The sequence below is a fragment of the Colias croceus genome, chromosome 4 (assembly GCF_905220415.1).
Source record: "Colias croceus chromosome 4, ilColCroc2.1".
Classification (NCBI taxonomy): domain Eukaryota; kingdom Metazoa; phylum Arthropoda; class Insecta; order Lepidoptera; family Pieridae; genus Colias; species Colias croceus.
Window position 1 is genome coordinate 10,022,098 of NC_059540.1, and position 20,564 is coordinate 10,042,661.

General features: G+C 36.9%; 1 protein-coding gene across 3 annotated transcripts in view; it reads left to right on the forward strand.

Annotated features, from left to right (window-relative positions):
• The first annotated feature begins 2,877 nt into the window (after positions 1–2,877).
• LOC123690869 (serine/threonine-protein kinase NLK) overlaps positions 2,878–20,564 on the forward strand; it is a 114,366-nt gene continuing 96,679 nt past the window's right edge. For all 3 annotated transcript variants that reach the window (XR_006751342.1, XM_045634970.1, XM_045634969.1), the window contains exon 1: positions 2,878–3,426. Coding sequence is in view for 2 of the 3 variants with exons in the window: in XM_045634970.1 (XP_045490926.1) it covers positions 3,230–3,426 (197 nt within the window). In the remaining variant the exon portion in view is untranslated. The remainder of the gene's footprint in view (positions 3,427–20,564) is intronic.

Sequence of the window (20,564 nt, forward strand, 5' to 3'; positions counted from 1 at the left end):
CAGATTTTTTATTTTTTACTTTTCCGTTATTGAAGTCAGTTGTTTTTAACGTAGTTATTTTTATTTAATACTTTTTAACTAGTGTATTTTTCAACACGAATCAAACGAGCCCAAACTCGATAAAGTTGAGTCAATATATTACTGAGTTCCTATGGCCACCTTCCGATTCCATCATCAAATCAGCTCTATGTCATGATAATGTTTCATCGTTATCCAATTTACATACGTATACAAAATTTCAGCTTAATCGGTTACCGGGAAGTGTATCAAAGTTACTTGCTAGATTTCAATTAAGTCATCGAGATCAGACAAAAATGCTCATTAAATAAAAACTGCTAGGCCTATCCGAATACATTTTTTATGAGACCAATTCGACACCATTACGCATCAAACAAAAAAATAATCACAGAGATCGGTCCAGAAACCTCGGAGTAATCGGTGTACTTACATAAAAAAAATATACCGGCCAAATTGATAACATAATTTTTACATGATTTGCTGGAGACATCTTTACATATCTTAGCATTGAAGCTACCACTCAATTTCGATTTTGTCCTGGGCAGCAAAGAATCAGGTGTTCCACATTGGTAAGCTTGGTGATATAAGTATACAAACATGTTAAGACTTCATTTGCCCCGTACTCTGGCCAAAAGTAACAGTAGCCCTGTTTGCTCACTGCATTATGTATTGTGAAATTCATAAAGCCCAATTTCCTTTTATAAAAGATAGGTTTACCCAAAACTAATGGACAGTATACTGCTTCGAAATCAAATGCAGGTACAGAAAAGAAGAGTAGAGTCAACCATTGCCTTTAATTTGTCTTCTTCTTTGGCATATACTTTCCTATTAACATGTTCTTCATTATACTCCTTCTGTTTTTCTTTCTGTTCTTCTTCGGGTAACTGCTCAAACTTATGACACCAACATTGGTCTATCCTCGGCTTGTGAAAATCTTAACCTTATTATTCTCCATGCAATGTTCTTTATAAAATAACTAGCTTACCACCCGCGGCTTCGACCGCTTTCTCTAAAACGATTTGAAATTTAAATTATCCTGTCTCTCAAGTTGGATCGAACTGCACATGGTGTGCGAATTTAAGTGGTTTAGGAGTCCATTGAAGACAAACATTGTGACACGAGATTTATATATATATATATATATATTATGATATATTTATAGTAAATTCACTAAAGTTATTCCACGCATTAGAATTACATCAACTCGCTTTGGCATCTCACTGCAGAATGATCGTTTTTTTTTTTTTTTTTTTTTTTTTTGTGTGGTGTTTCTCAATGTTAGCCAGAAGGGCTTCTACATTTTAACGCGGACGCGGGGGTGAACTGAAGGTTCACCCTGGTAGCGACATGCACAAGGGCGTCCCCCCTTGACGGGGACCACGAACCTCGGCTTGAGCTGTCGCTTGAGTGGAGGAGGCCAGAAGGGCCCTAATCGGACGGGAGAATGATCGTGTTTCCGTGTTGTTGACATGACGATACGTCCACCAACTTGCTCTGTGACGTCCTCCTAGTGACGAAATCTGGAGACAGCAATACTAAAATATGTAGACGTATGTGCATACGTCCGCAGTGATGACTAAATATCTCCAGGATCATGTTGACATTGATGGTCGTATGTGCATACGTCTATAAGGCACGTCAAAACTGCCTCAATAAGCAATAATATTGCTCTTACGTCTATTATACGGCTATATGGCCTAACAATAATTGTAGACTGTCTAGCTTACGGCAAATAATATTTTGCATTTTATACAAAAAGTAATCGGTATTAAATTATAAGAAAAATTGAGGTTATGTATTGCTTAAAGTAGAATCCAATGGCATTAAAAACGAAAAATCGCATTTTTGCATATACGCCCCTATGGTTTGAGACCCGCGATATTTATCCGTATGTAATTAACATTCGACCTAATGCGACCCACCCGCGTCCCGACAAGCCCGTGTCTGTCCGTGCATAGCACAGAGCAAGTAATATAGGATTTTTTTTTTTTTTTTGTAAGGTGTTTCTCAATGTTAGCCAGAAGGGCTTTTACATTTTAACGCGGACGCGGGGGTGAACTGAAGGTTCACCCTGGTAGCGACATGCACAAGGGCGTCCCCCCTTGACGGGGATCTCGAACCTCGGCTTGGGCTGTCGCTTGAGTGAAGGAGGCCAGAAGGGCCCTAATCGGACGGGGTAATATAGGATAGCGCACGAACTGCATAAATACCTACGAGTTACCGTGTGAACTTTCTTTGGGCTACACTTAGGGGCTACACTTGAAATTCGATAACTCGTAAATTGGCTTGTCGTCGACATATAGATTACCAAGTACGAGTTGAAAATCATGTTGAAATTAAATTTTCCTAGGTTGGTACCTACCTAAATTTAATATTTTTTTTTAATTATTTAAAGTGAAACTTTTATTACATCGTCTCAAACTTTTTGGTCTGTGTAGCGCATGTCGCGTGTATCGCGGCTGCCGAGTAGGTATACCTACTCGGCACGCGACATGCGCTACACAAAGCAGTGTTCGGAACCGTTCGAACAGTTTCACTTTTACCGTGGTTTCATAAAACCACACAACATTTTTTTTAATTATTTAATCAATAATAGGTATTTTAATTTTGTGAATATATTCAAAAATTCGTTTTATTCACCTATAATTTTTAGTATAGAAACACATAGAAAATAAATCCATATAAAGTAAACATAAACTAAATGAGAAAAAAAACAAGCGAAGTCAAAAGCAAAGCCAACTTAGCAAAGCAGCTGTTCATTGCGTCGTCGCCATTGTTGTTTTCTATCTCGCTCATTCATTGCTTCTTCCGCCGACCCCCACCCGCCTGCCGCCCCATCACTCCATCAGTCGCGCTCGATTCTTGTTACGTGTGGACGTTTCGCGTGTATCTTTTAAGAAACCATTACCGTGTTATCCTTTGTCCTGAAATATTAAAATATAGTTCGTAACAAATACACGCGTAGCGTGTACTAAATATTTAGTTAGAAATAACCTACCGTTCGTACAAATAACTGGTGAAATTGACAGGTGACCGTTCGTGTAGTGTGCGCTCAGTAATCAGTTAGTGATTCCCGCATAGTCGTTCGAGCATGAATAATAAAGAAGCAACCGGTAACAGCGTCGCGTGTCAACCGGGAGAGGCTTGGTGATAGAGCAGTGTCGGGGTTAAAGCGTTGAGCGTGTGATGAGTCTGCGGTGACGGCGGTTGGATGGCGGCTGTAAGCGGACCAGCGCGGCACTCTCGCGTCTCGATGAGTGTGTCCATGTCGCTGATGCAGGGCGGTACGCAGAGTGCGCCCCAGGGCGCCATCCTGGCGGCGGCGGCGCCCTACTACCAAACGCCGGCCATCCCGACCGACGTGCAGCCCGACAGGCCTATAGGCTACGGCGCCTTTGGAGTCGTATGGTAAGTCATGTTACTTGCAAACAAAGCCTAGAGTGTGGACTGTTATAGTTTGTTTTAATATTTTCATTTAAAAATCAGTAGGAAATTTTGACAGACTGAGTCATTCAAATATAGATAAAATAAAACAAAAAAATAATCATATAAATAAACAACATTAATTATTTTTTGAATTATTCATCACATCACACCTTTTTTTAATAAATCGCTTTATCAATAACTTGGTAAAATTACCAACTTCATTGAATTATGAGCTTTTCCCAATTTTTTTCCAGATTAACGGTTATGATTTTTCTTAGTTATTAAAACCAAACATCAAATTTGTTTTCTTCAAATAATAATTATTTTGTATAGGTTCTTAGTTGAGAGAAAAGAGACACCTTGAGCTACCTTTAAAATGAGTATTCTGATGCTACAAAAATTATCTTTATATTTGTTTACATAATTAAATATTAAATCATGTTTCATGAATCTTGCCAATTTTTAATCTGTTTTCTTTATCACATTAGTTGATCATTATCTTTTCAATATTCATTAACTTTTCCTTTTTTTAAAGATTTTTCTCATGTTAAATTCATGAGAAAATTCATTTTATGATTTTATCAATCATTGTGCTGTAACTCAATTGCTGATAACTAAATGAAAAACACGTCATTTAAGCAAATGACACTTGCTAACACAACAAATTGCTAAATTCTTTGTGTAAAAATTACTCGAGTTTGCAATAAGTATGGACACCTGGCTCGAAGTGATAAGGCAAGTGGGAATAACATTGGCTATTGTCATTAACTCACAATGCTTCTCATCACAAACACATTGAAAGTAACAATTGTGTGACTATTGAAATTTGATTTGAAACAAAACTATGGTTATTGCGGCTCGTTATATCAGCTAGGTTCTGGGAGGAAGTTTGTTGAATATTTCCTTTATTTCTATCTATTTTTATTGTTTCTGTGATGTTTATAATGCTATATAATTTTTGGTAGTGTTTTTTAGTTGGTTTAGTAACTTTTTCTTTTAATTTTATTGAAAATAATTGCAAAATTTCTTTGTTACCCATATTATTATTGATATTCATATGTCCCAAGCAGTTCAATGTACAAAACTTCGACATCTACAATATATTTTCAAGTTCGTGCCATAAGTTATGGCATCATTAAATTATGTACTTACAAGCATTTAAAAGTTGAACAGTTTACAACATGTGCGCCAAGCTAGCGTTCGCCGTTTCTAACTGCAGCCCTCTGTAAACACGTGGTGTTTGTGTCTACCTGTCGAGGCGTATTCGAATCAGCGCGGAAGGCATAAGAGTGATTTTCAATATTCATGTATCTTGCTATCGAATGCACGTCACACTCTGTGAAGACGTCGTTCGATTTTGCGCCTTACTACATTTAATTTAGCTTACCTTTCATTCGACTGCGGGCTGGCTGTTGACGAAATGCAGTCACCGCGTGTATTGTTAAAACGACCCAACGGTTGTTGTGTTAAGGTTTAATTTTGGCCGTGATAAGTATTGCGGTCTAGTGTATCGCGAGGGTTGTTGAGTATAGGTGGATGCTTTGTGTAGATTCGTCGTGCGTACGTAGCTGTAGGACCGAGGCAGCGAGGGCGCTCGTTGATTGTGTGAACGACCGCGAGTAGGGAGGCGTACTTGATTATTCCGAGACCGCGTCGATCGCCGGTCGAGGGCCCTAAAATCCTGCCCGGAGTCTGCACAACGCTCACGTCTGCTCGTTGAATGCGAATAAGGACCCTCTAGCTTTTCGACTTATTTTCTAAGTTTTTTCCCTCGATCCCAAGAAATTTTCAGCCGTTTCTCCAACGGTAATCTAACTGCCTACTTCTAACTAAGAATTCTTATAGTATTATCGCATTTGTGCTGGTTTAAGAAAATACTAACGTTATAAAATAGCGTGAGGAACATTAGTGAACAATATTTATTTATGACCGAGTTAGTTATTTACGCTGGTTTTGAACAAGCTAGAGGAAATGCAACTTTTACAGCGCAATAAACTAGATGAAGCGCGGCCTTATTAAAAGAATCAATTTTATTGACTCCTACACTCTACTTTTTACGTTCGAATAATAAATTTATCTTTAGTTTTATTTCATTAAAAACATATTATGTTAATAAAGCTTATTTTTGTTTAAATAACCTGGTGGACACGGTTTATATGGACAATTGCGTTTGAAATGTGTTAAAAAGATTAGGTTGGGTTGATCCAAATCAATCCAAACCTAGGTATCTGAATTCCGAAGTATTGCAAACGAATTTCTTTTCACTTCGAATAGTTATTCCGTTGTTAGTAGGTACCTAGTTAACTTATAATTATTATTGTTCTGATATCTCTCCTAGACGCAACATCTTTCTGAGAATTTCACCGAGGGCTGAACGACAACTGCCATATTATGGAACTTTTTCCAGCTTACATTTTTATACCATAAAATTCATAGTTTCTGGAACAAAGTCATTGTATCGGAATCTCTTAGAATGACCTTCTGTTTTGTATTGCCAATTTGCTATTAACTACTAGTCCCTTTGCTTGGAAATTCAGGGTCGGTTTCGTCGCTTGTTATATAATTACATGTTCCTGATATCCTATTTTAACATTTTCATACATTATTTGCCAATATGACAGACAAGCTCAAGGGCGTTGCGAAAACGGCCCTATCTGCTTCTGATAACAACATAACTAAAGAAAAAAAGTACGATTCGTCGATCGTCGCGTGTGAAATACCCAAGGCACGGTGGGATGGGTCGAGTACATTAATTAGGAGAGGATGGGCTGATTGATTGGGCTCGGCACACTGCACCCAGCTCGACTGATGCCTTAGATCTTAATCGATCGACTGGGGCTGCCATTTCGGATAAAATATTGCCGGTCTGACATATTGAGACGGAGCTAAGACAAGATTTTGTGTAAAAAAGATTCTATAACTAGTATAGTTATATAAGATGGAACATAGAACGTAAGTAACTACTCCTTTTTTGAAGTTGGATAGTAATGAATTATGAATGGCCATAAACTAATAACTTGTCAGTAATAACTTAATCGTTTTGCAAAAAAATCTGACTTAATTTTAGTTTAACACCGGTAATTTGTGAATAAACGGCTCATGAATAATAAATATTGGATTGAAAGATATAAATTAAAACGCCAAAGCTAGGTTTCAAAAGGTTGCGAACATTAATTGTTCTCGTTAATCATTATTATTGCTTCGTAAATGTTTACTGAATATAAACTATAAAGATCTGACAACAATAAATAATGTTAAAGGAAGTTGTAGGTATGTTTTCGTTGCATCGATACTGCAAAAATATAAAATATTATGCAGAAAGAATAATACGTAAACTGGATCGTGTGTGTTTTTCATTTCCATTTCGTCTGATTGAATTATCATCGTTCCTCGTTTCAATAACTAATGTTTCTCGTAGAAAATTTTATACGGTACTTCTGAAGTGGGTAAAAATACACTTGGAATTTTCTCCTCAAATATTTTACATTCATCTTCTTTAGAGATTCTTACTTTTAGTTCATGTAGTTATTTCGCAAAATAGCACCGTATTATTTACTTTAAGCCGATGAATTCATTCAATCTAAGTTTCGGGCTCCCGTACAAAGCACTTGATTACTATTTGTGCACTCCAATTTTCCCTGATGCCTTCACAATTGAGCCGTCGCTTAGTTGGATCAAAGTCTTATTTGCTTCAACCGTAACTTGAATTACAAAAAACACCGTTGAAGGTTCGTTTGAAATCTTTTTTAATCTCTCACAGGAATTTCTACCTGACTCTCTTGAGATTTTTTGTAAAGTTTAGATTCTGCTGGATGGTAGGTATGCAGAGTTCGTATTTGAAATTATTTTAATTTCTAGAACCCGTTATGTTTAGTATTATGACGGTAATAATATAGTGTTGGAGGTATAATAAGCTCATATGACCCATCTGTAGTATAATGACTTTAATAATTATTCATTTGTTTCGCCCGCGTTTTAGCTCTTGTGCACTTCAAATAACTATTCACAGAACAGCAGTTTCACTTTGCGAATTTTTAATTCCTTATTTCATACCTTTTGAACATTCAAACATTCTTGTGAAACAAATTAATATGTAACTTCCCTTGACTATATACTTAAATTATTGATATTATCTACCAATCTCCAGCGGTTTAGAAGTGAACGTATTATAAATGTTTAGACAAACGATAGTTATTTTCGCATTTATTATTTTAAGATGGATATAAATGGCCAACGATTATTTGCACTGTAATCTACAACCACACACGGTCGAATATGAAATATGTAGTACGTTATAACTAATGAAACTAATAACCCGAACCGGTTTTAGCACCGCTGGCTATCAATAAGCGTTATCAATAACAAATTTATGGCTAGGATATGAAACTGGGAACGTGCGTGTGGCGGAAGCGTTGCGCCGCTCGCATCGGGGTCACACTGGCTTGACGTGACACAAATGTAGAATGTAGATGTTTGGGATATACCGTAGTACAGTGTAGATAGTTGATAGATAAGATACGTTCGTTAATAATTAAATGTACAGTGCATTTTGTAGAGGCTAGAAAAGAAAGCGATATGTTACGTTCGTATATTCTGTAGCGCGTAGAATAATTGTGGTACGCATTGAGGTTGTGAAATAGACCTGGCTCAGTGCGTGTGTCGTATAAAGAAATGCGAATGCAAAATAAATATTGCATTCTGTATGGTAATGAATGAAGCATTAGCAATTTTGCATTCAACTTTGTTTCAAATCAACTAGTTAATCGGTACCATCTTCAAACAAGTTTTTAGCGCACAACTAACTTTCTTGATGGCAAACCACAGCTTTGGGATCAACAGGACATCATGAGCATATAGTAAAGGGCCCTATAAAAATAATCTTAACTTTTATTATGTATAGTGCTTTGCTGCCTACATACTGCACTTTAGCCTCGCAAATTGAGCCACAATCCATATCTGACACAATAAACGGTTCGCAGCGTCGTCACTGTCGATAATTGGCCGTGTGAAAGCAGATACGGCATGGAAAAGAGTTGTAAAGATTTTATCTCGCAGCTCGTCACTCTCGCTTGCATGATCGGAGTTCATCGGCACGATGAATTGCTAATGTTTTTGTTCGAAAAAATGCGTGTCCTTACGGTGTGTGGAATAAGAATGGGAATTTTAATTACGCCTCTGCATGGGACAGGTCAGGTAGTTGCAACTTGAAGTGGTTTACTGTGAATGAGTTTTTTGGCTAAGGATACATCCTTGCAGTTAATTTATTCTGTAGTAATTTAGTAAACAATATTTTTGTAGACCATATATTTAAGACCGCACTAACACACAAGTGCCTACAAAAAGGTTTCTAAAGGACCAAAAAGCTGTTCCTACTTTGGTATACGCTGTAATCTTTTTAGCTGAACGTACTAAGTAATTATATAGTTTATTGTAAAAATATTGTACGATCGCCAGCCATATCACAAACATAACGGAACCATTGCGTCGTCGACTGAGCAAAAAAGTTTTACCAAGTAATTAACAATATTATTTTCTATAAAACATGGCGGATGTGCGTAATTCGCGGATCGTTATCGTGCTATGGGAGACATGCATAGAGTTTATATATATCATATTGTGTACAGGCCGGCGCATTCTTTTTCATAATCAGAGCGCATTCTAAATTTCAATTTCAACATTAGAATTCTGATTGGTTTTGTTTTGGTCGATTTTTGTATAAATACGGATATTGTGTGCAAAATAAAATGATTACGATCAGTTTCGTCTTTGAGTTCACAACCCCTCTACAGTTGGTGACCCCGACGGAGCAAAAAGAAAACATGGAAGAAAAAGACTAACTACATCATGAAGAAAAGCACTGCGAGCTGGCCCCCGTCTCCATCCAGTCCAGGCTGCTACCATCTTATACAGAGACTGCCTACCGAACCAAGCTCATCTACAAAATGAATTAAACAAGTATCTACATAATAAGAAGAAGAACGACAAAACGCCTATCGAATGGACTACTGCAGCAATTGAAGCTTTTGAGAAATGCCGACAAAGCATCACAGAAGCGACAACATTATGTTTTCCCATTCCTGGCTGCTCCCTTGCCATCATGACTGACGCCTCGGATCATAGTCTCGGCGCTGTACTTCAACAAAAGATTGAGAACCGATGGAAACCGCTAGCCTTTTTCTCTAAAGCAATGAGTGCTACGCAATGTCGCTACAGCGTGTATGATCGCGAATTATTAGCGATGTACGCGGCTGTTAAACGCTTTAGAAGATTAATTGAAGGATGCGAAGTCACTCTGTATACAGACCACAAGCCTCTCACCTTCGCACTAACAAGACCTGCAAGCGGTAGCGATACTCCACGGCGCGAACGCCAATTGCATTACATAAGTCAATTCTGTTCGAGTATCAAGTATATCAAAGGAGAAGAGAACACAGTCGCCGACGCGTTGTCACGCATCGAAGAGATCCAATGCCCTAATGTAATCGACTACAAGCAGTTAGCCATCGACCAAAGTAACGACGAAGAGCTCAGAAAATTAACTCAAACAAACTTAACATTCGGTGAAGTCACGCTACCCGGACTCGATCGACCAATCACGTGCGAGCTATCAAGCGCATCGCCCCGTCCCTTTCTACCGAAGGCATACCGTTATATGGCATTTAACGCTCAACACGGACTATGCCACCCTGGTATTAGAGCTACTCGGAAGCTAATAACATCGAAGTTTTTCTGGCCAGCTATGAATAAAGACGCTACGTTATGGGCCAAGTCTTGTATCAGCTGTCAACGAGCAAAAGTTCACCGGCACGTCGTCACTCCATTAGCAGAGTTCCCGCCTTTGCAACGCTTCGAACACATACACATAGATATAGTCGGTCCACTTCGACTTTCAAGAGATTACCGATACTGTGTTACCATCATTGATCGTCTTACAAAATGGCCTGAAGCAGTTCCAGTTCAAGAAATAACTGCCGAAGTCGTCGCGTAAGCATTGTACGAGAACTGGATTGCACGCTTCCCTTATGAAGTGCTGAAGCGCTACGACAAGTACTACCAAATACAGTTACCACTTCGGACTACAGTAGTATCAGTTGACAGACTCAAGCCTGCATACATATTAAACGAAGAGGTTGAAGGTATGGCAAGCACAGCAGTAGCATCTACACCTACACCTACGAGTGCTACGTCGTCAGTTCCTGCTACAGACTACAACACGGACAAGGCACGTCCCTACACTACAAGAAGTGGACGCGTCGTCAAGAAAAATATTCGCTTCGCTTGAGGGGGGACACTATGGGAGACATGCATAGAGTTTATATATATCATATTGTGTACAGGCCGGCGCATTCTTTTTCATAATCAGAGCGCATTCTAAATTTCAATTTCAACATTAGAATTCTGATTGGTTTTGTTTTGGTCGATTTTTGTATAAATACGGATATTGTGTGCAAAATAAAATGATTACGATCAGTTTCGTCTTTGAGTTCACAACCCCTCTACAGTGCCATTGACATTCGCGTATTTATATTTCCTACTGTTTGATGTAGCGGTCGCTGAATTTCAGTTTACATCTGCCCATCGCTTGTATGTTTATTGCCTTATCACGGATCGTGTACGATGAGTATTGAAATAATTATGCGTTGAACGTTCGTACTGGTGATTTGGTTGGCTGTTGGCATGGTTTTAGATGCAATTTCGTAGCAGGTTAGGTTCAGTGGTAGTGTTGTTTTGGTATTTGTGCAGAGAGGTATTGAAATTTATTCACGTTTACAGTAAGTAAACATTGAAATATAAATTAAACGGGCAAAATTAATTTAAAATACTTGTTCTAAAAATATACTTTGCTAAGTTGTCACAGTGATTCCACTTCAATGTTAACTTTATGCTGAAAATGATCGACGTAATTATTTGATACCAAAGATATTTTAGTTATTTTAACTTTGACCCACTTAGAAAAGTTTTTTTGTAATATTTAATAGAAATAACACTTCTAAACTTTCTTTATATTTCGTGTTTTTATAGGTACTGGCTTTCGTTTGAAGTTACTGATAAATATTTATTGACTTAATCAATACGTGGATATATTATGTTATACCTCATGTACCTAAAACCTTATAACCTAATAGAGAGTAATTATATACTAAATAGCAACTTTGACCACGCCACAGTGGCTAACATAGGCCAATATTTATCAGCACAAAATAAAATTGCCTTCAACTTATTCTTTTGATACAGTTTTATTTTATAAGCCTATCATTTCATTATAAAAATAATATCAACACATGAAAACAAAATGAATGAGTAAAGTTTCTCCATATTAATAAAAAGAGACTTGACCCTCGTGTCTCGGCTGAACTGACGACCTTTATAGTTACTCGCGATCGTTCTGTTAATAACATCATATTTCATTTTCAATGGAAACTAATTTAATTTTATATTTGTAGAGGTATTTCGGTGTAGGTATATATCCATATAAATATTAAGAACAATAAAATTAAAAGGACCATGTCAAAATCTTCACAAAGCTTTGTCGTTTGATTTGCATAAATAAAAAGTTTACATACCTATCATTGTTTTTAATTTTAATCGAAAGCGATTTCAAAATTTCACACAGTACATTTCAACAAGTTACATTTGCCGACAACTTTGCCCCACGGGTTCGTGATTGACGTTTGTTTTGCTGATTCATAATATTTATGAATAATAACATCAACTTTCAACTAAATCTGATCCCCAGAAATGTTTTTATTTTTAATAAAATTTCCGACATATTCACTCCAATTTGAGGTCTTGGTGTTATTGACACATGTAATTATGGCTTGATGCTCTAATTAACTTTAATGTGGCTATTAAAGGAATTATGAGTTTGAAAATTGCGGATATGTATTCTGTACAAAAAAAAAAAAAACTTATTAAAGTGTAAAAAAAAACTTATTTGTTGCGACGCAGCAGACATTTCTTTGTATTCATTCATTTATACGCTCACTGTAGCGGATTTTAAATTCTTATTTTTCTTATTTAATACTTTAAGAAACCAGCAAAACTATTGTCTGATTGTTACGCATGCCCAATCATGGTATTTAAAATAGCCACAGCAATTAGGCATGATGTCAAAAGCATCACACGTGTAAGGATTCAAAATGCACATTAATCTTCAAACGCAGCTTTAGATGTCGCGGTCGGTTCGTTTCGAAATACATAATGACGTCATATCTAACTGGCAATTAGGTTAGTGTTACATCATTGATGTGACTTGTCTAATTAAATAGAAGTAACGTATGATGCCACTCACAGATGCCACTGAACCTAATTAAAGCTAGGTATGTACCTTCCACGCGCATAGTGACGACTGTCAACTTAATTTTTACGTAACGCAGTATTCGACAAACGTACGCTCAATTTTAACGTGTTCAACATTTGCCTAATTCGGTTTTTCGTAAATGGGTTCCGTGGGGTTTTGTTTTGTATCCAGCGGGCGCGGGGAGGCGTGGGCGGGAGGACGACGCAATAATTTTTGTCCTCAGTCCCACCCGGGGGCATTCCAGCCTTGCTACGACTTACCCGGCCAGAGCTATATAATACTGTAGAGTGTAGAGGTAGGTACGAGGCGAACGATATCACGCTGTGTAACTACTGGGAAACATAATGACGTGTGAAGGCTGTTGTAAATTACTGTAATGTGATATGCCGACCGGCTCCGATGCGGTGTTTAAAATAAATTACATTTAACAAGTCGATAGGTTTGGGCGATAGCCTCTCTTCGTAATAGAACACCGACGTATAAACTTTAGTGCGAGAACGAGATCGTTTCCATTGTTGTTATGGTATTTTATTATGTTAAATTAAAAAAAAAATGTATCTTTCAATCTGTATGTATAAACATAGAACCATAATATACAGATTCAACCAGTAGGGAAACTTCATACAACACGTTCGAAATGGCTCACGCACACAAGCAAGCGTGTTTTGGAGAATCGTAAAGGTATTATCACAAGTGATAGATATAAGAATACCCCTACTTGTTTGTAAATTTTATATTACCGTTTTGTTTATACTTTTATACTTATTTATTTGCAACTAAATCCAATAGGTACGTACTTTATGATACTATGATAACGACTCGTTTCTGTATACTATTGCCACATACTTTCACGTTTTATTTGATTTAATACTTGACAAAATTTCTTGTGACGCGGATACACATTAAATTATAATTAATAGAATATACTTTCTCTAAATATATTGGCTATAAAAGTGCCCATTTTTTAACAAGGAAATAGGTATAGGAGGTATGTATATTTTGTTAACATTTTCACTACGTGCTAAATGCTATAACTATTTAGTACTAGCGGTCCGCCCCGGCTTCGCCCGTGGTACATATTTCGCAATAAAAAGTAGGCTATGTCCTTTCTCGGGTATCAAAATATCTTTATACCAAATTTCATGCAAATTGGTTCAGTAGTTTAGGCGTGATTGAGTAACAGACAGACAGACAGACAGAGTTACTTTCGCATTTATAATATTAGTATGGATATGTGTTTTTATATCTACAGCTCAAAATACAATATTTTTCTATGGTTTTTTGAAAATGTCAGTTTTACTATTGTTGAACATAGAAAAACACAAACAGCATCTACTTTTACTGTATCGTCTAATAAACAATTTTCCACTACTAATTCAATTTACGAAAGCATCAAAGTCTCCATCCATCGCACGCAGCTCTATCACGCAGGGCCGGTCTACACTGCGGGGGTCTCGAAGGACCTTGCAGCGTATCAATCATAATATATTCTATGTATAATTTATAACAGTCACGAAGATATCGTATTTGGTAACCTTTTAAGGGTATAGAATTGGATATAGGTATACAGTTATGTTCGTAGGTAAATGTATTAGATTGACATAATATTCTGTTCGCTTGGTTATGACGGTTTTGGTAGATCGACGATCTGCAGAAAAATTGTGGCGGTAATGTATGATAAAATCTTTTGCGTTCGTTTTATGATAAATTGCATGCGTGTGGATTTATCTGTAGGTTTTGTTGCACAAATAGTAATTTTATGTGTATGCCGTTAATTAACATCTAAACTTGGGCAAAAAGTAGGTACTTAATGAGTAGTAACTAGGTTAAACATTTAGAGGTATAATTGCTAGATTTTAATGCTGTGTTTGCAACTATATTTCAACGCAAACACAAATTTTGTTGTGTATTTGACATTAATAATGTGATAATTCTCACCACAGAGCATTGGTAGACGATTTAAACAATTAAAAGATTAAGTTAGATTTTTCGGCGCTTTACTACTTAATAGTTATTTAAATTTAGTAGAACGAATAATGTTATTGTTTTCAATTGACGCCGGGTCATTCAGGGAAAGCGAGCTCAACAAAATAGCTTTATAATAGTCGCTCTTGTTTTTCTATTTTATTTTTTGTGATCGCGCCGCGGAACTGGTATTGTTTCGCTATGAATAATTACGTAAGTGATCCACTTTAAAATTTATCGCCGGTAACGATGCTACTTAAAAAACGGCTAACATGACACAACCATTATTAAGTATTATTATTTCACTAAACCCTTTGAAACGTTCGCATTCATTTCTTTTACCGCAGATGGTAGTTATCTTATCTTCTTTATACACAACAAAGGTAAGGTCGAAAGACTGGCCTATGCCCCTGGACAGCTTGAAGTAGCTCGCGTTTGAGATACTTATCAAGACGACAATTGTCAAGATTTAAAAGATATAGCGTCGAAAATGTTAGGTCGAAATATAAAATTCTACGCGCCAGTGGTCCTTTTCGTGACGTAATCACGAATGTTAATGTTACTCCCAATCACGACAAGCAGAATTATATTCTGTGTCTAGTTGTCAGATATATTTGTATGCGGGGAGCGTGACCAAGTTTCCGTTTGGGACCCCATGTGAAAACGATTTACACAATGTCGAATTGCCTACCTGCGTTGCGAAACGCTCTCCTCGTCCCTCGAGCGGACCCGACCAGTTTCTAATAGCTCGGCTAATATGGAAGAAATGGAAGATAACTGTACTTGGGCTCCAATCCTTGTACCTGCTTGAGGCTTCACCATTATTTAACTATATTGCCGTAACTATAGGACTTTTCTACGAATATATTGCTCGTTGCAGTGTAATTGCATTTGGAGAAGTAATATTAATAAATCAGGTATTGCAAACGAATATCGTAATTAGGTAATTAGTTAAGTGGTTATTGGCATGAGCGCATATTTCCTCGAATATTTTACGAAATCTAGGTGGGTATTGTTTACAACGTAAACAAATTTCACAGTTTTGTTGGTAAACTTGCTTCGTTCGAGCGATTCGTATTCGCATTGTATAGAATTGTCAAATCAGCGATGCATCCGTTAACTGTTGAAATCCGGTCAAAACTTGGCGCTACGGTACTGCGGATTACAGTGGTGAGGCCATCGACCCACATAATATTTTCCTGAACAAAATGAAACACGAACGGCTCGTCTTCAGCACGTGTGATTGTTGGTAACGTGGCGCCGTACAACGTGCTTCGACCTGAGTTATTTTAATACGTCGCATTTAAAATGTGTACTCGCTTTTGGTGTATTTATACAACTAATTGAAGCAAAATCGGCGTATAATTCGGTGGGCTTTTGTGCTGGAAGCTAACTGGTTTTGTATGGTCCTTTTTTACTTGGTTTTAATAAAGGCTGGATTTTGCCTTAGAGCTTTTCGCAGCTCATACGGGGGATATTATAATGAGTAGATATTCACAATGTCTGCATTCGATCGTTATAACAGTGGCTAGGTGCAAGTCACGTTTGACTATTCAGCTCACGGCTCTCTTTTACTTGCGGAACTATAAAAGTGCACTTATCCGGATTTCTTAGTGGCGTTAAAATTTCTTGACCTCGATTGTAGCACCGGTCACGTGTCGCAAAGGATCCTTTAGCCTTGATGCAACTACCGTGTTAACGTGAATTTTAATATGACTATAAAGTATTATTTACCGTTAATCGCATTCATTTTTAGCAACTTTAAAGCTTCCAATATTACTTGTTATGTAGTATTGGCTATCGACTGTTACCAATTAAATTTTCAAAAATTCTATCCATTTTGGATTAGTCGCTATTCAGGTTTTATGCGTGAGAAGCAGTGACAAACGGTAACGTTTCTCAATTATGCAAAAGTAGTGCTTTATCAGAAGTTTACTGGCCTAATAATTTGATAGTATGATATTTTATTTAAGAAACGAAGTCGATAGAATGCAGTTTATATGTAATAAAGGTTAAAACGCGCATGTATTGATGTGTAGCGATATACTTTCGCACTTTACCCGCGTGTAATTTTATTTTCCGTCCATAGCCATACATCTAGAACGAAGGAATTACATTAGCGATGCGATCAGCTCGCTCAAGTTAAATGAATAACGCCGGAGCCAAGCGGAGCACATCTGAGGGCGAGATCGAATCTTTGATAATTGCATCTGGCGCGGAATACATAAGGCAGATGGACTGGAGTCTATACTCTATAGCCTGTAGTAGTCTTTAGTACCTAGTTATACGTTACTTTTCCGAATGAAGGAACTAATTGAGTTGGACTTGTGGCGCCAATGATTGCAGTTTTAGTTGTTCTTATGTGTGTGGAAGGTTGATGTGTTACTATGAAATTCGTGAGCAAATAAACTATATATGAGATAAAGATTTTATCCGTTGTGTCTTTGATCTAATTTATTGGATTTAGTAATATTGGGTCGTGTTCTTGGAGACATAGTTGACTCATTGTAGGTACGAAATGGAAAATGATGCAATTCGTATTGGAGCGTAGTAGGTATAAAATCACTATCTACTAGAATTTACCTATGTTTATTTGACCTAATAGTTCTTGGTAAGTTTTAATTATATGACAAGTCATTGGATTTAGTTATAACTGCATATTTTAATCCCGATTTAAAAGTGCTAGAAGCTATATCTCTCTATTCATTCTTCTCGAATTGTATTCAAAATGTATAAGTTGACACAATCATTTTTAGGTTTAATATCATTACTCCTTATAACTGTTAGTACAAAGTTATTGAATCTAAATCATCCGATATGTTCCAGCAACGTTTAACAGCATCTGTATACCTATGGGCTATGAAACATCTCGTATAATGTTGTAATCATAAAGTTTTATCTTTGTGTATATTTTTATGTATACCGCCGTATAAACGTGTTCAAACATTAACGGTATGTTAAGAAAACATGGGAGTTTTCTGTTCGAGTATTATATATTCCGCATAATAAACTCCTCTCGTATTTATAACACATGCCGTGAAAATTCAATTAAAAATAACAGTCGCGCAAATACGCGACTTAGTGAGTTATGAAATAGTATTTTGAACGAAATTTCGTAGCGTGTGAATGTTATTTTTTCATTAGTCGGCCATTTCATGTTTCCCGCTGGCGTTGTATACTGTATACATGATCAACGCGAGAGCGTTCTGAATCCTTAATTTAACTGCATACATCCGGTGATGCGGCGGGCGACTCCCTCTGATTGCGCTCCGTGCCTCGGAATAAACGTCACATCTTATAGGCTCGGCTTATCGTCTTAATGCACGCTTGTAAATAAAGTCATCGACGGTACATGTCCGCGCTATTGGGGCGCATTTATCCTGGTTTTAGATATGAGTTAGGGTCATGTAGGTAAGGAGAATGATGTAACATTTTAAGATCATTTATTGAAGAAGAATGTGTGAGACCAAAGCTTTCTCAAACCACAGATTCTCCGAGTAAAATGTTTAATATACATTAAATCCCATTCGCTTTTTAAAATACCATTGTTCGGTGGGACAAGAATACATTCTGAGTAACAGTACCTGCGTATTACATTATTGTTTTGGATACAAAATAAACATAACACCATTGCGAACAATATGCCGTGGATTTATAATAATTCCGCACGAGTCATCTGTGATTTAAGCGCTCTTTTGATAATATTCCCGCCTGAATAATTATCGGAAATTTTATGTCGATAATTGAGTATTATAAGTACAATTAAACTGGGGAACATTTTATTATTCATTGACATAATATATCAAGAAGAACTAAAATACGATTATTGCTTCTGTTATAGTTGAGTGAACTCAATAAAAAATGCTGTTTATTCACTACAATTTATTTAAACATTATGCAAGTTTTAAAACAAAACTTTCTACTTTTCAGGTAAGTGGATGCTATAACACTATTAAATTATTCACCGGGGTAAGTTTGAAACGATTTTAATCAAAGTTCTCAGCGTAGCTGCAACTAATTAGAATAATGGTTACTTTTCGAACTTCCTTGATTCCTCTGACACGGTTGTTTTCGATGAGCAGGTGTTTAATTCATTGTAGCTGCCTTCATCACGCCACGATGTTAATTGCGTTCATATATTTTGATGTAAGTCATACCTTAAATACCTTGAGATCGCTCTCAATATTAGAACGTAAATGTAAGATATTATTTTACAGATCAATACATAATCACATTAATTGGGACACTTGTAAACTTAAAATTTTTATTTTAAAATATATTACTCTCAATTTGATAGGTTGTGTTAAAAAATATTGGATTTGGCGCTCAAGAGTCAGTTTTAGTTACTAATATATTAACTAATTAATAACTACTTAATTTGGTCACAATATATTACGCAAATATATATAGCTACACACGCTGAAAAACATAAATTTTCTTCGCATTCGGATAAAAAGTAAAACACATTAACGTGCGATTACTTCATCGTTTATATTAACTTCGAACGTCGCATTTAAGCTGCAATTTGTTTTAATGTGAAATAAACCTAAGGCTTATGCGTAGGTTATATTTTTTTATTACAAATGGAAACGACATAATCCTATTTGCGCTGCAAAGATTGCCGCGTTTAAAAATAAAATCAGTTACATAAAGCGTATACATTTTGCTTAAAGGATCTTTTAACTATGCAAATGTAACTAGACAATTTACTAAATAGACAGTATAACATAGAACTCCCCTTTTTTGAAGTAGTTAAATGAATTATCACATGTAACCGTATATCGACGTTTGCAAGCGCACAAAGTGCTCTTAAAAGGTATTAAATGCAACCTCTAGCCGGTCTGGTTCCACAATCTTCATAGCTAGAATCTATTAAGCGAACAATGCTGCCTTCAATTACATTCCGCATCTCGACAACTGGTCTGCGCTCAGACCACGTCTATCCAGTGTCTAACGTTACAGGGTGTAGGGTTTCGGTGGGCTCAAAGGAAACTCGCCTTGTCGCGACAGATGTAATGTATACCAGGAGACACTGGTTTGGCTTGAGACGTGTGTGTTGTTGCTTCACTGGATTGTTGGGGGTATGTGTTCATGGTAAATGTATTGGAGATACTGTTGAAAGATCGATCTTCGTTGGGTTCTTCGTATGGTGTGAAAATACAATCTATTTGTGCTGTTTGTAGATTGTAGATTGCAGCTATTTGACTTATGACTTGCCAATTTATTCTTCTAATTCATTTGAAAAATTTTACTCCTCACATTTTTTTTTCTCTAAAATTCATTTTGAATTTAAGAGGAAGCAGTCATAAACTAAGTTCTAGTTTTACGTGCTAGTGATGAAATTGCAACTGCAACGCTCCAAACGCAGCTGTAATAAAACGTCCGTGGATTTTAAACGTAACATTTTTCCATCTCCTAAACAATACGAATAAAAACACAGCCCTCATTTTATAAGACCCTGGATGCAAGGCTTGTGATACAAAATAAAAGCTCACAAAACAAGGACCTGCATGCATTAATCAAGATGGTGGAGCGGCGCGCTCGGAGCGGGGCACTGCGGGTCTAATGATAGAGCCGCGCTCGTAGACCCGCTGCGGTTAATCAGAGTGTCTCTATGAACACATAGAGACACATAGGGACGCACACAAGGTTGTGTGAGATAGCTGAGTTTTAACTATTTTTTAATTCACTCAACTCGCCAGGAATTTTGTTAACGACCCTCGAAGCGTTGGAACTCAAATTGCGAAAGACTAGATTACTAGTGACATAAAGAGTTTATGTGACGCAGTCATAGATACGTCAGAGATGTCAGATAGTTGAAGAGTTTTGAGTACGTCTCTGATTACGTTAATCA